The 13,901-nt window shown below is 38.9% G+C and overlaps 1 protein-coding gene across 14 annotated transcripts in view; it reads left to right on the top strand.

Annotated features, from left to right (window-relative positions):
• LOC144198378 (nuclear factor 1 X-type-like) overlaps positions 1-13,901 on the top strand; it is a 131,058-nt gene that overhangs the window by 38,518 nt on the left and 78,639 nt on the right. The window contains exon 1 of one of the 14 annotated variants that reach the window (XM_077719349.1): positions 3,217-3,434. The exons of the other annotated variants lie outside the window; for them this stretch is intronic. Within the exon in view, the coding sequence (XP_077575475.1) occupies positions 3,408-3,434 (27 nt within the window). The 5' untranslated portion in view covers positions 3,217-3,407. Of the gene's footprint in view, positions 1-3,216; positions 3,435-13,901 lie in introns of those variants that run through there. 14 annotated transcript variants of the gene reach the window in all.

Raw genomic sequence — 13,901 nt, 5'->3', positions numbered from 1 at the left:
GCTTTGTTCAACATGGAATTAATATTTTATTATATCTGCCTTTCTATTATGAATGTTTGTATAAAAAAAATAATTCATACTATTCTTTTTTGTTCATTTGGTAATACATATCACATAATATAATTTTATGTTGTTTTTGTTTATTTTAAAAATAAAATCCGACCAAATTGTTTCTGTAAATCCTATACACTACAAAAGTGTATTATTACGAGACGGCTGACGCAGCAACTTGCTCTAAAAAAATATATCTGTTTGAAATCTGATATACAGTACACTTTTATTATATTGCGCCAAAGATATTTTACTGTGGACAGGATATATTTAATGTTTAAATAAATAGCTCTGGCAAAAAGTGAAAAGGAAAAAGCGGTTCGGGGAGAGAAATGTAAAAAGAGAAAGGGTGCACGAAAGCTATGCGGTTTGGAGTCAGTCCGTGCTGGGGTGTGGTTTGGACCCATTAATGAGGAATGGGGGGAAAAACAGACTTTGTACCCTTCACGTTTTTCAGAATTTCTCCCCACTTTTCCCCTGTTGTTTGCCCATGTATCTTTGAGCATAGGAGAAGAGTGTGTGTGTCTCTTAGTGTGTGTCTTTGTGTGTGCGGGCGGCTTGTGGTAAGTATCCCACATTGACTGGGGTCTCGTAAAGCTTCGTACCCCGACTCCCCTACTTTAGAACATTTGGCATTGATGCAATGGGGTGACTTCAACCTCCAAGACCGCACCCTATAGCATGCACGCACGCAAGCACATGCAGTGTATTCACTCAGGACACAATGCTGCAACACACACACACACACTCTGGAGGCAGAGGCTTATGTGTAATTGCAGGCACTCTGCCTGCATATATGAGTTTGATTAGGCTGAGGAGCTGGGAGCGGGTGAGGATAAAGCCAAGGCTGATTAGAAACAGAGAGTATCACTTGCATACAATGGGAGTTGAATTGAAGCAGCTTTAAACCACTTGGTCCATGTTCAGGTATCAACTGTCCGCATATGTACGTATAGACTGCAATAAGAGCTAGACATGGTTACACTAAAAAAAAAAAGGAATGGAGGAGGGAGTAATAAATTATATTCTTCCATAAAGCAAATGTGCATCTTGGAGTAAAACTTTCTTGGTTTCTTCAAAACATGCCAGAAGGTCCATAGAAATAGCTGGAAAATGTTTTTTTTCTATTTTAAATATTGTGTGGTGTCGTTTACAACTTACAGGCAATGATAGGCTCTTCAAATCCACATTGTAAAAGTTAATTCAATGTGAATTTTGGGCAGTTCTCGCTACTGTAAATTAAATACTGATTGCTGCAGTTCCATGGCTGTCACATGTTAGAATGTAAGAGTGAGATTTTTTTTCCTTCTTTGTGATTTACTTATTTTGAATGATGAAGAGAAACCTTTGTAAGTGGAGCTCTTTTCCATTCTTGTTTGGTGTACACCTTCAGTTGTTCATTAGTCCTAGTGTGTCCAGAATGTAACCTAGCGTTGTATTGCCGAAATAAGCAGAGGTATGTTTGAAAAAAATGTTGCATCAATGGCAGCACTTGTTGGTCCAAAACCAGAATTTACTTTCTATAGTAGTTTTCCAACTTGTATTTGTACAAAAGGTTATGAGACTCTCATCCGGCTGGATTGGGAAGTGTCTCAAAACATTTCAAGGGAATAAGACGATGAATTGTATGAACTAACAATGGCTTTCTGAATTGTGCATGCAGTCCATGACAAAATCCTTTACAGAATAGTGCCGTTTTTTTTTAACATGTCACCTGTGGGATGGAAGGTTCAGTGTTGTTGTTTGGCCTTTCATTCTTAATATGGACTCCATGTAGAAATTGATTGTTTTATAATCAGTCATGCCAGTCGCAAGTTTCTAGTTCAGCTTTTTTTTTTCTTTTTAACTGTGAGATCGTAAAACAGGCGTTTGAAAGTACTTAACTCTCTGATTGTTTTATTGTCGCGGCTTTATTGAGACCCCCTGAAAATGTCATATTTTTCAAACGTCATTTATTCAAAATGAAAAAATAATATTTGCAAAAAAAGGAAATAGTGTCAGATTCTCCAGTTAATATCTTATCTTTAAATTTTAGCAATTTACTATGAGTTTAAAAAAAGATACAGATACGTTATTTAAAAAAAATAAAAATAAAACCTATACATGTATATTCACAAGTTCCTGTCAAGGACTGCAGTAGTATTTTTAAAAAAATCTTCATAAAAGAGCACTATTTTGCTTATTAAACAATGGATTTTGGTATAACATTCCTTCTATGAAACAAACACATATTGGCAGTTATTGTCCTTTTGGTCTGTGTAGAACAGGGGTGGCCAAGTCCGGGCCTCGAGAGCCCCTATCCAGTCGGTCTGTTTTCCATATCTCCCTCCACCAACACACCCGAATCAAATAATCTGGATTGGTATCAAGCTGCTGGACAGCTTGCTGATGAGTTGATCATTTGATTCAGGTGTGATAGAGCAGGGTGATATGGAAAACAGATCGGATCGGGTCTCTCGAGGACCGGACTGGTCACCTCTTGTGGCGAGTATGGGAATTCTGGTATACAAAAGACTAGGCACCAAAGTATTGCTCATTTGTGTTCAACTTTAAAGTTTAATACCGTAGAGTGTCATGTATAATCCTAATCAAATATATATTTTTTAAAATCACATCTAATTTTTATTTTCAATCCATCCATATGGAAATATTTCTTTAGTAGTACTTATTTCCAAGTGTCCATCTTCAAATCATCGTCGTTTTACAGCAGTTTATAATTAAATATAGTTTGATGAATAATAGCTTGCTTCGATATCCAAATGTCATATGGCAAAGTGTATTTTTAGGGGGTTGTTACTGTGTGTTAATTTCAAAATATTAACATGCAACTTGAATGAGTGCAAGTACTGTAGAATACTTGAATGAACGGGTTTTGAAACCTTGTTAACAAAATAAGACTCAAACTCGACACCTTTTTTGACGTTTAGAGGTCACCAGGGGGCATCTCATAGGCTGAAACGTGTTCGGTACAAAGCCACATGGGAAAATAAAGTGACATTTTGCAACATTTTGCTTCATTTAGACTTTTAATGGCCAAAAAGCGCGCTCGTTTTCTAAGTAGAAATTTTAAAAAAAGAAAAAAAGTCGACATACAGTAGAGCTACAGTTATGCATGGGCGGGGAGGCTATACAGTGAGAGTGAATAAGGGAGGGCTGGAGGGAGTGAGGCAGAGCAGGGAAAAAAAGTTTCCCCTAAAAGTTGGTGCGGAGCACGGCGGCACAGTGAGCGAGGCGGGGTTAGAGCCTGCACCGAGCCAGAGCACCGAGCCTCGGCCAGCCTGTGCAATGCGGCACCGCAGCGAACCTCCAGCCACGTTGACTCGCGACCGCTCCGAACGCCACCTGTAGACCCAGCCATGTACTCTCCTTACTGCTTGACACAGGTACGCACTTTTACCATCGATTTAAAAACAAAAAGGTGACATTTCAATCGCTTTATGGGCTGTCTCGATTTCCGGTCTTGAGCTTCTGACGCTCTACGCCGGTTTCCCGGAATTTGCAATGCCGCTTTGCCTGCTTCTTTCCCGGGAATCCCCTCTTACTTTTACCCTCATCTACTTCAACCTCTTTTTCCTGCTTAATCGGCGCTACTCCTACCAAAGCGGAGCGACGCTATCGAGATAAAATGGCGCTTCTCTATCGTTTTATTTCGGCGTATGGGGTAAAATTCATTACAGTTTGTGTAAATACAGACTGCGAAGTCGAATTAACTTAATGTTCAACCAGCCGATTGCGTTGACTGACATGTTGCGTTCACGGACCGGCTTGTCCGCTTCGAGGATTTGGAAAGGGAGCTGCACACTGACGCGCGCGTGTTCGCGATCCGACAGGAGCACATTTGCGGGGCTTTCGGGGTCACGCTGTGGCGGACGCCGTTCGAAATTGTCCGTTGACCTTCGAGGAATTGCAGAGTTACGGTTACGTTTGCATTTCGCGTGCATTGCTTTACTTGCGCTGAGGTGCGTTCAATGTAATGTACGAGCCTTATAAATTGGGTCAATAATACTGATAAAAAATACAAGTACATTTGACCTCTATTAAATCAAGGTCAAATATTAAGCACCTTATTTTTTTTCTTTTTTAGGGTGGGTTGGGTGTTAGGTTATATAACTAGAATTAATATTAATTGCAGGAGGATATTTTATATGTTGATATGTTTGCAAGCAAGTTGTTTTTTTTCCATACAGAATTTTAAATATGCAGTAATATATTACCCGTGATCTGTTTCTGTAATTCAAAAAGACGTATTTTGAAAAATAAAGCTCATTTGTCCGAGTGTGTGTGCGTGTGTGTGGGTGTGTGTGTGTGTGTGTGGGGGGGGGGGGGGGGGGGCGACATCACTACACGTGTATTTAAAAGGTGTTGTAATATTGTAAATGTTTAAATTCAAAAAATGCTACTTAAAAGAAATGAAATTAAATATGGGTTATATATTTTAAATTAAATATAAATGTAAGTATTGAAAATTAAAAAGACGAGGGAATTGTTGACCCTCTTTGTGTAATATTCATCGGAATCCCAATTTGAAAATTCTTGTTGAAGGAAATACTGTTTTTTCAATAATGTGAATAACATGTTTCATAAAAATATATTTGACAAGAATATGATAGTTGGCCATGATAAATATCCTTTTATTAAATTTGATATTTTGCAGTAGAGATTTTTTATTTTAAATTTTACGTTAAATTAAAAAAAATTGACTTTTGAAATTTAGATGCACTTTAAACAAATGCAGATTTTTGTGACCTTTTTTCAGAAGTGTTGAGAACATTAGATGAACTTTTTGTGTCCATGGTTATCACACACACACACACACTCTCACACACACACAGAATATAATGTTTTTTTATTTAAATTATTGATATTTTTTAAACTGTCTTGACTTTTAGCATCCTCTATTTAGAATCTTTATGATTCCCTGCTCAGGTGCTGTCTTCAGATGACATTGCGGCAGGAAATTAACTTTACTTAAATCTTATTATTTTACTCAATAACAATCCCCTCCATCCACGATCTCATCTCATTTCCCAATTTGATTGCCTATTTCTCCATCCCCAAAATGTAATAGCCACATTTTTTTCTACTTCTTTTGAAAGTTATACCGTATTCCATAAATCACCAAATCCGTGCCGTGTCCTTAAACAGATCAGTGTGCTTGTGTGCAGGCATGAGTTCCACGATGGAAAACATGTGGATTTCTTCTCAGTGTGTTACTTCATGCTTTCCTTGCCGACTTTTCCATGTTTTTCTTGTCCATTTCCAAATGTGAATCAAACCATTTTTTTTAAGTCACTCTTGTGTATTTTGACCTAATCACGTCACTGGTGTCCTTTATCTGACTCTGTACACATCCCTTGACCTTTTGCCGTCTGTCCCTCTGGCACGACATAGCGATTGTGTGGCACATTTCCTAATCAATATTCCATTTGATTTCTGCATATTTAGTACAGATGATTTCCAGGCGTCCGAGTTCCTTCTGTCTTTCGGTTAATTAAAATGAATTGGCAGCAAAAGGGTGCATGATGAGCATGTGCGTGCAAATTTGGGTAAAAAATAAAGGAAAAAAAAGTATATTCATTCGCGTTTAATTACTTCCAATTTTTCCGATACTGGCATTTCTGTTGAAATGACAACAATTGTAGCAAATTCACGTGCAGTGTGGCTGTTATGTTGTCATTCCTCGATCGCACTTAGTAAATAATTAAAATTTCACGAAAAAGGGCGGTGTAAACAACCGTAGAGTGCATTATTAATAGCGCTAAAGAGCTTTGTTGGAAGTGGCCCTGCCCTGTAGGTGAAGCCAAAAAAGTAGAGCCCTGGCAGCCGTTCACAGCCCTTGCGACGAAAAAGAAAGTATTTGCATAAAGTTTTGATGCGATATGAAGGTTGTGGGGGCGTCTTTAATTAAAACTTTTATGTGCGGCTTTTTCAAATCAATTATCTCGGCTTCCAGTTAAGTCCCCGCCATCGCTGCCAACTTCTGAGGCTGCGTGCAAGCTAATGAGATGCTCAACTTTGTGCAGGATATTGTGCAGGGTAAAATAACTTATTTCTCTTCTCTTTTTATATAAAATTATTCTCACATATTTTGATGTTCAATTATTTACCCCCCTCATTATAATATTAAAATTAGATTTTTAATTTTTCATTTAAATGCGGGTTTTCATAATATACTTGCAGCATGAATATAATAACCCTGTATAACAATGTTAACACATGATACATCAAGGTGGTCACAGACACTAAGTTTGGACCGTGCGAAGAAATTGGAAAGAAAAGAAATATTTTTCATTTGTACCATTTACTTGACATACAATAGCAAATTGATGAACATTTTAATCTGTGTCCTCAAATTTATCAAGACAAAAACAATAATAATTAATTTTGCATGCTCTTTTTAATAGAAGAATAATTGCATTACTGCTGAGGGATGCAGTTAAACAGTAGTTATTAAATTGCCTTTGCTGCTATAATCTCATTAAAATTAAAAGAGCTGGGACAAATATTTTCACGATTTAATAACATAATGTGCAAATTCCTTTTTCTTTGAGAGGAGCAAACAATACCAGTGTGAATAAATCACTAATTTTACAAAATATTGTTTGAAATAACGCACATTGCCTTTGAAAATGTACAAATTTAAAAAAAAAACTTTTTAAGCATGATGCCATGGGAATAGAATAAACCTTCATGCGTGCATTGCGAGACTTGGTTGTAATGTTTTTTCTCCCCAACGCTTGTCTTAGGCATATGCATATATGAACATTTGAGATACGATTGATTTAGGGAAAATGTTTTCGCTGCCAGTCATCGGCACCCGTGTGAATGCTCGTCTTAGCGTTCACATACTAGCGTTTTTTTTTTTTCTTGCCTCACAAAAGCACTAGTGTGAATGGCTATGTCTGAGCAGTCCTTCTCCGAAAGGTATTTTATGATCCCAAAAGCATTAGTGAGAATGTATAAATGCTGTTCGGAACATCCTTTTTAAAAAATTGGAGTAGCTTTTGATTACTATACGATTGCATACATGCATGAATTTGTAACTCCTTGCCTTTGCACGAGTCGCAGTTTTAAAGTAAGCTGGGCCTGTGTTGTCTAACATCATGCCGAATATTCGCACACATACACACATTACCACTTGGTAGGTATAGTGAAGAAGAGATTTGCTGTATACTAGTGGAAGGGAGGCCGGCTGAAAGTGTGCAGGCTTTGGTGCCAGGACGCCAGGCAGGCAGTGGGATGTAGGCAAGCGAGCAGTCGCAACCCAGGGGTGCATTGTGTTCTTTTTATTTATTCATCCTTCATTCTGGATGGAGACCAAGCCCACCTTACATTGCCTGACAATTAAGTAAGAGCTGGTGGGCTGCGATGTGTAAATGAATGGATGTTGGAGAATGGGACAAATGTGTCACTTAAGAAAGATTAATTAGGGGTTCCAAAGGAGAAAGCACGATTTGTAGACGAGTTATTTGGTGGCCGCCACCCCCGCCCCAAAAACAGAGTGTTTGAATCTTAGAGGTGCATCCAGTCCATCTAGCAATGTGCACATCCCTTATCTGCACTGTTTCCCTCAGTAGCCATAGAAAATGGATTTTTCAAGCTTAACTGAGCCACTTGGCACCACAGAGTAATAGGTGGCTGTCCCCTTGCATGGATGGAAGTTATTGTGTATGGAGATATATGTGCACGCGGGTGAGTATAGCCTCCTTCTGTCCTCCCAGTGCGGATTAGGTTTACGCTGAGTGCTGGCCAATGGAACAGGGCAGCCCCTATAGCAGTTTCATGTTGGTTTGCGATATACTTTTAATGAGCGGTCATGCACATGTACTCACCGCAGCTTAAATACAACCAACCACGTATGTTGAATACAGATAGCTAAATATATGTGCACTGCTTAGGTAAATGAAAAGCAACGTTTAATTGCCTTAAATTTGTAAAGTATTGTGCAATAGAAATAGGTTCCAATATTGTGTTTTTTTCATGAAGTGACATCATGGGTAAAAGAACAAATGTTGTTTTGATTAATGCACCACTAGCTGTGCAAATGTATGTTTGAGTATGTAATGTAGAATATGGTAGAATGCCATCCAATGCACATCCACAGTATACAGACTGTGTTTATTGAGCTCAGGGTAACAATGACAGTCTCGTGTAAAGCATGTCATCTGTGTGCCAGTCTCCCTGAATCAAGAAAATAGAGGGTAAAGTATACTAGACGTCTAACTAGATATAAAATATACATGTACAAATCAATACCCTTTTGTATCACCTTGATGTTGATCGTTTGTATCCCAATTTTTTGTCGACTTCGTATGTACACTAGCTACTTCAAGAACAGAAACTAAAGAACCCTTACTTTTCTAGACTTAGGCCAGCGACATAATGACACACTTTAGCAATGCACAGACTGGAGAAACGCAGCATCACAAGCCAAGAAGTAATCTGATCCCTGCGTTTATTTTTTGTTTGACAGCAATCTATTGTTGCGTGAGCCAACGGGACTGAGCACGTAGTAGTGGATTCAATTGTTATTTTAAGAAGAAAAAAAGAAGCTCATCAAGTGTGGACTTATGACCATGATTTATTTCAGTGGCCTATTTCTTTTCAGAAAATTAAATATTTCTGCTTCTGACTTTAGAGGCTTCAATGCAATGTACATTTGAGACTTTAAGATGGGATGGTGAAAACTTTGATCCATGAATTAAACATAATAGCAGCTGATAAGATGATCAGATGATGGAAATGTGAGTCGCCGAGTCCGATCCATCCCTCCTCTCGCAGCTGCCGGGGGCCGACCAACCCCCCCTCACCTTCGCTCTCCTCGTCAATTAGCTCTCTGTTAAAGGAGTAACGGTTGGAACTAGATAGGCATTGTTGGGGGGGGGATGAGTTGTTGTTGTGTTGTTGTTTGTCTCAGGCAGGCTCCTTTTTCTAACCCGCCCCCCCTCCTCCGTCACCTATTGGTGTGTTTTGCGTTCCTTTTGATTTTCTCACAGGCTCTTTTGTGGGGGTACCCCTACTCAATGGGACAATGCAGTCTAGCGTGAAATTAAAGCTCTTAGTTAGTTTGGAGTTGCTCAAAAGAGGATTTTACACATGCATGCATTCATAGAGCCTCCCATACGCTATAGATATAGCTAATTAGAGGAAGTACGCCCTATGTCGAGCATCAAGGGCCCAATTAAAAGAGTACCTCTGTGTGCTAGATCTAGGCCAGAGAAACTCTGTGAAAGCATTTCTATGCCTTGTGTGTGTGTGTGTGTGTGTGTGTGTGTGCGTGTCTGTTAACCGTATGCATGCCTTCCTAATCCAGGCGGGAAGAATGTGAACCAGACTGATATGAGAACTTTCATTAACATATGCAGCGAGTAAATCAAGAGACGAGTGGCGTTGATCGTCATGGCAGGCGAGCGTCTGATTGGAAACAGACTGGGCCTCTCCTGCTCACTCCTCCAAGTCTTGTTTTGGATGTAGTCCACACCCAGGATGTCTGTCACGCATGCACTTTCGACTTTCAAGAAGTCAATCTGATGGTAGTATGCCGTCCGTGTCTGAGGACGGCTTGGCTTTTCGTGTAGAATGCCCTGCATTGTTATCTTTATTCGGGTAAAAGTAGCCATGCCTGAGTTTTAAAAGTAAAGTTGCAGTACACTTATTAAATATAGAAAACAGTCCAATTAATTAAGTTTGCCATGTGTCACGTGTTCACATTCTTAAGCTACTGCACAAACTAGTTTACTCCACACAGTTTGTAACCGCAAAACCTAGAAGCTCCCCACCATTGCATGTTAGGAAACCTGCATTTAGTATGGTTAATTTATTTGGGCACATGATCAATTTTCTCCGCTCCCATTATTTCCATGGAATACAACACTTTAAATTACCTCCCCCAAATTTGAGATTGTCATTAAGGTCTGCCAACCGAAGCTCATGCCTCATGCAAAGTTGGAACTTGAAGGTTTTGTGTACACTGCATGTAGCACTGAGAAGCCAAACAGCAGCACCACGCACCCTGAGGGAGGTGGCTTCCAAGATATCAAACCGACCCGATAGATGGAAATGATAAAACTCCAGCATGAAATACTACCCGATCATGGTGTGATTCCCAAGAAGGCTCAATTTCCCTACTGTAACTGGGAAGACCAGTTGGCGATTGTGGAACAAAGTGTGCTACACTCTGCCCCCTGCCCCACTTCACTCTCTCTCTCTCACTCTGTCTAACTCTCTCCTGTCGAGAACCCTGGCAGCTGGCCAGGGGTGGAAAAATCTATAACCCATTGCGTAATATCATATCTTTACCTCGGCTGAACCCTGTGTAAGATCCACAGTTGTGGCGACAGATAAACACAGCTAAAGGGTGCACTCATGCCTGTGTGTTTCACACACAGACTGATCACACACAAACATTGCAGAAAGCGGGCCTCTGTGTGACTAGTTAGCAGCACACATCCTCACATTAACAGTATCACACCACTTTGATCAAATGTTGCTCACAAAGGGTTGTGAGCATGGAGGAGTTGTAGTTGCATATTTCAATGCCAGCAATTGGGAAATTTCAAAGTTTAATCTGAAAGTTAGTAGTAGAGGCATTTATAAAAAACATCAAGAAATGTTTTTAGCTGTAAATGTCATTTTAACCAACTGCAAATAGCTGACGTTAGTGCTGTAATTTTACTGCTGGATTGTATTTAGATAGTCGCTTTCCTTGTTTAAGAGTCGCTAATGATTCATTAATATGGCTGCAGCAGCAATTGCCTTTGGGGTATTTTCCTCTGTTTCTTGATTGTTATGTCACTTGGTATGCAGTGGACATTAATCTTGTTACTTGTTAGGCAAGTTAAAATGTTGTAGGGATAGGAAGCAGAGGTTGAATGTGACACAACTTTGCACTCATTTGGCATCAAAAAGTGTTTCATTTAACGTTTTTTGCATTGGTTTAGACTTGACATCTTTCTTTTCTTTTATTATTATTATTATTTTTAAAACTTAAGTGAAGATTCTAGTTGTAGTTCACGTTGCTTTAACATTTGGACTAGCGTCCCTTGACAAATTCCATCCAACAACATCATTGGTTTAACTTAGACTAGCAGAGATTTGCTTGCAAAATGTGAGTAAACTTCTATCATAATCCTTACAGCTCTGTTTTGGAGTCAGCACTAAGCTTAGTGGGTGTGACTGCTATGTTTGTTTCCATTGGACATGGTTGTGCTCAAGAAGAATACTTGACATGTATCAGCTGTGTGGTTGCTCTTATCTCCCACTGACACACAAACTTGACCTGCTGTGTAACCACATTTTGCCCTAATAGGTACGCAGAGACTTCGAGCAATACAGAAGCCACCCTAACAAACACTGCCTACTGGTAATACGATCCTCACAGTAACCAGAATATAACATCACATGCACAGGCTGTTTCATTTTTGATGGCGTTGGTGATTATGATTATTAAATGGTCTGTAATGGTAATCCTCATGTGCAGCCAAGCATCGTGCCTTTGCTGGGAGGCAATTGTTTGTTAATGCTCCAGTGAAACTCAAAACACATACAGATGTGTGTGTGTGTGTGTGTGTGTGTGTGTGTGTAGGAGGCGGGGGGCAACCACAAACTCTATGCCATCTCATGCTCCCACTTGATTTTTAGCAGTCGGCTTATGGAAACTTTACAACCGCCTTTTTAGTGCCCATGCTAAACTCATTTAGCCGGCTGATGCTAAGCCGCATAGTAAAGTGTGTTAGTGCGGTTGAAGTGGTTTCGGGGCCAGTTGTTGGGGAACAGCTGCACAAGGGAGACTAAGCAGGGTGGGAAAAGAGACCTGGCTTCTTTTTACCATTTGTATTGAATGTGTGTGCGACTGACTGCTGAAATGTTTGTGTTTATTGACTCAAAGTGACGGGCTGCGGATGCATATACAGCGTGTATGGGTGGCGGGGGTCCAGGCTCGGGGGAACTGTGTGTGTTTAAAGTACACACTGGGCTAATTATGCTGATTTAAGCATTCTTGTGGTCCTCCCAATTGCTTGCGGTGCCTTAACTGGCACAGGGGATGGGGGGTGTCCAGCGGGAAGAAATGGGGGGTACGAGATAAAGAAGCTCCCAATAGCCACAGAAGGTAGTTTGAAAGTATTGAGAGAAGAGATGGCAGTTGACTTTAACATGGAGAAGAAATATGCTGCCCCAGACACTGATACAAGTCAGGAAAAACATACACTGCCCAGATATTTCACCCCCCCTCCTCATTTGAGGGTAAAGCTCGTTCTGCGTATTTATTTTTATATTCAGATGTTATGGATAGCTCCGGGAAAACCCTGTCTCTTTTCCCAGCAAGGGGAATTAATACTGTTTGAATGTTCTCTCTAGAGTCTAAAAGGATGAATTTTGCAATGGAGTTTAGGAGGCCCGTAAGTGAAAACCTAACCACTGCTAAATAAACAAACTAGGCTTGATTAAATGCGACCCTAGTTTGTTGACTCTGTGTTCTGGCCTGCATGCTGACACCTGTCTCTTCTTTTTTACCTTTTTTTACAAATATTTTTTGTATTACACATCTATATGCCAGGCTGGTAATATATGCACACTCTGAACAAAATTAAAGAAAATATACAAAGTTGGGGGCGAGGGTAAAAAAAAAAATAGATGACCACACTATATTCTGACAAACTTATTCCACTTGGGATACACTACATGTGTATATACCAAAAAAGGGCTCCAATAATAACATCAACTCAGGTTCCCTTGGTGTGAAACCAATAGAAATGGTTGTAGACTAACCACATCTTCATTTGGTATTGTATGCGCTGTAAATGCCAAAAAAAATATTTAATATTCAACTTCATTCAAAATGGATACAATCCAAATTTGGCGAGAGCTTGAGTTAATGGGTACAAATGCTTCAAATTCTAAGATAAAATGTCAGACAGGCAACTAAATCCAAAGTATAAATTCCCAGAAATGCATATCATATATCATCATTATGATATTAAATAAATAAAAAACACCGCTTCAAATATTATTACAACTATTAAGACCCCACCAACATTTAATAAAGATGATAGCTTCCATCTTTAGTTTTTGTTAATTAATTTTTCCTATAACTGGCGGCTCCAGTGGTGCCTCATAATTACTGTCAAGTCATATTAAACTTAATTAGTGAGCAGTATCATCCTGCATCAGTAGTTATTGGCTTCATACAAATGATAAATTTCTCAAATTATTGGAAGCATATTAATGTTGAGGATGGTGTAAATTGACCCCTTTTAATCACTTTACAGTAATGAAATGTTTGTGATAGATATATATATATATATATATATATATATATATATATATATATATATATATATATATATATATATATATATATATATATATATATATATATATATATATATATATATATACATATATATATATATATATATATATATATATATATATATATAATGTGTATATATATATATATATATATATATATATATAATGTGTATATATATATATATATATATATCTATATACATACTATATCTATATATCAGAAAATGAGATGAGATGAATAATGGCTACAATTGAACTTTTTTCGGCAAGCATCCTAGTTTCAAAGTCCGATACATTATTGGTGTAAATCCTGAAAGAATTCGAACAGGATACAATCAGGGCCCGGCCGTACCCCCTGTGACATGTGGCAGTGGAAAAAGGAGAGAGGGATTTGCTGGTTTTATTATTAGGGCCTTGGAGTGTTGTTGATGGAGCGGTTCCATGTGAGTTGACTCACACACACAGAGACAGCGGTTAATGCTACACTGAGCAGAGGTGTCAGCCTTGGCTGCTGACTCTGTGAAAGGCAAACTCTTAGA

This window comes from Stigmatopora nigra, chromosome 6, assembly GCF_051989575.1.
Source record: "Stigmatopora nigra isolate UIUO_SnigA chromosome 6, RoL_Snig_1.1, whole genome shotgun sequence".
NCBI lineage: Eukaryota > Metazoa > Chordata > Actinopteri > Syngnathiformes > Syngnathidae > Stigmatopora > Stigmatopora nigra.
The sequence above is the reverse complement of the archived record's forward strand: the minus strand, read 5'-3'. Positions and strand labels throughout refer to the sequence as shown.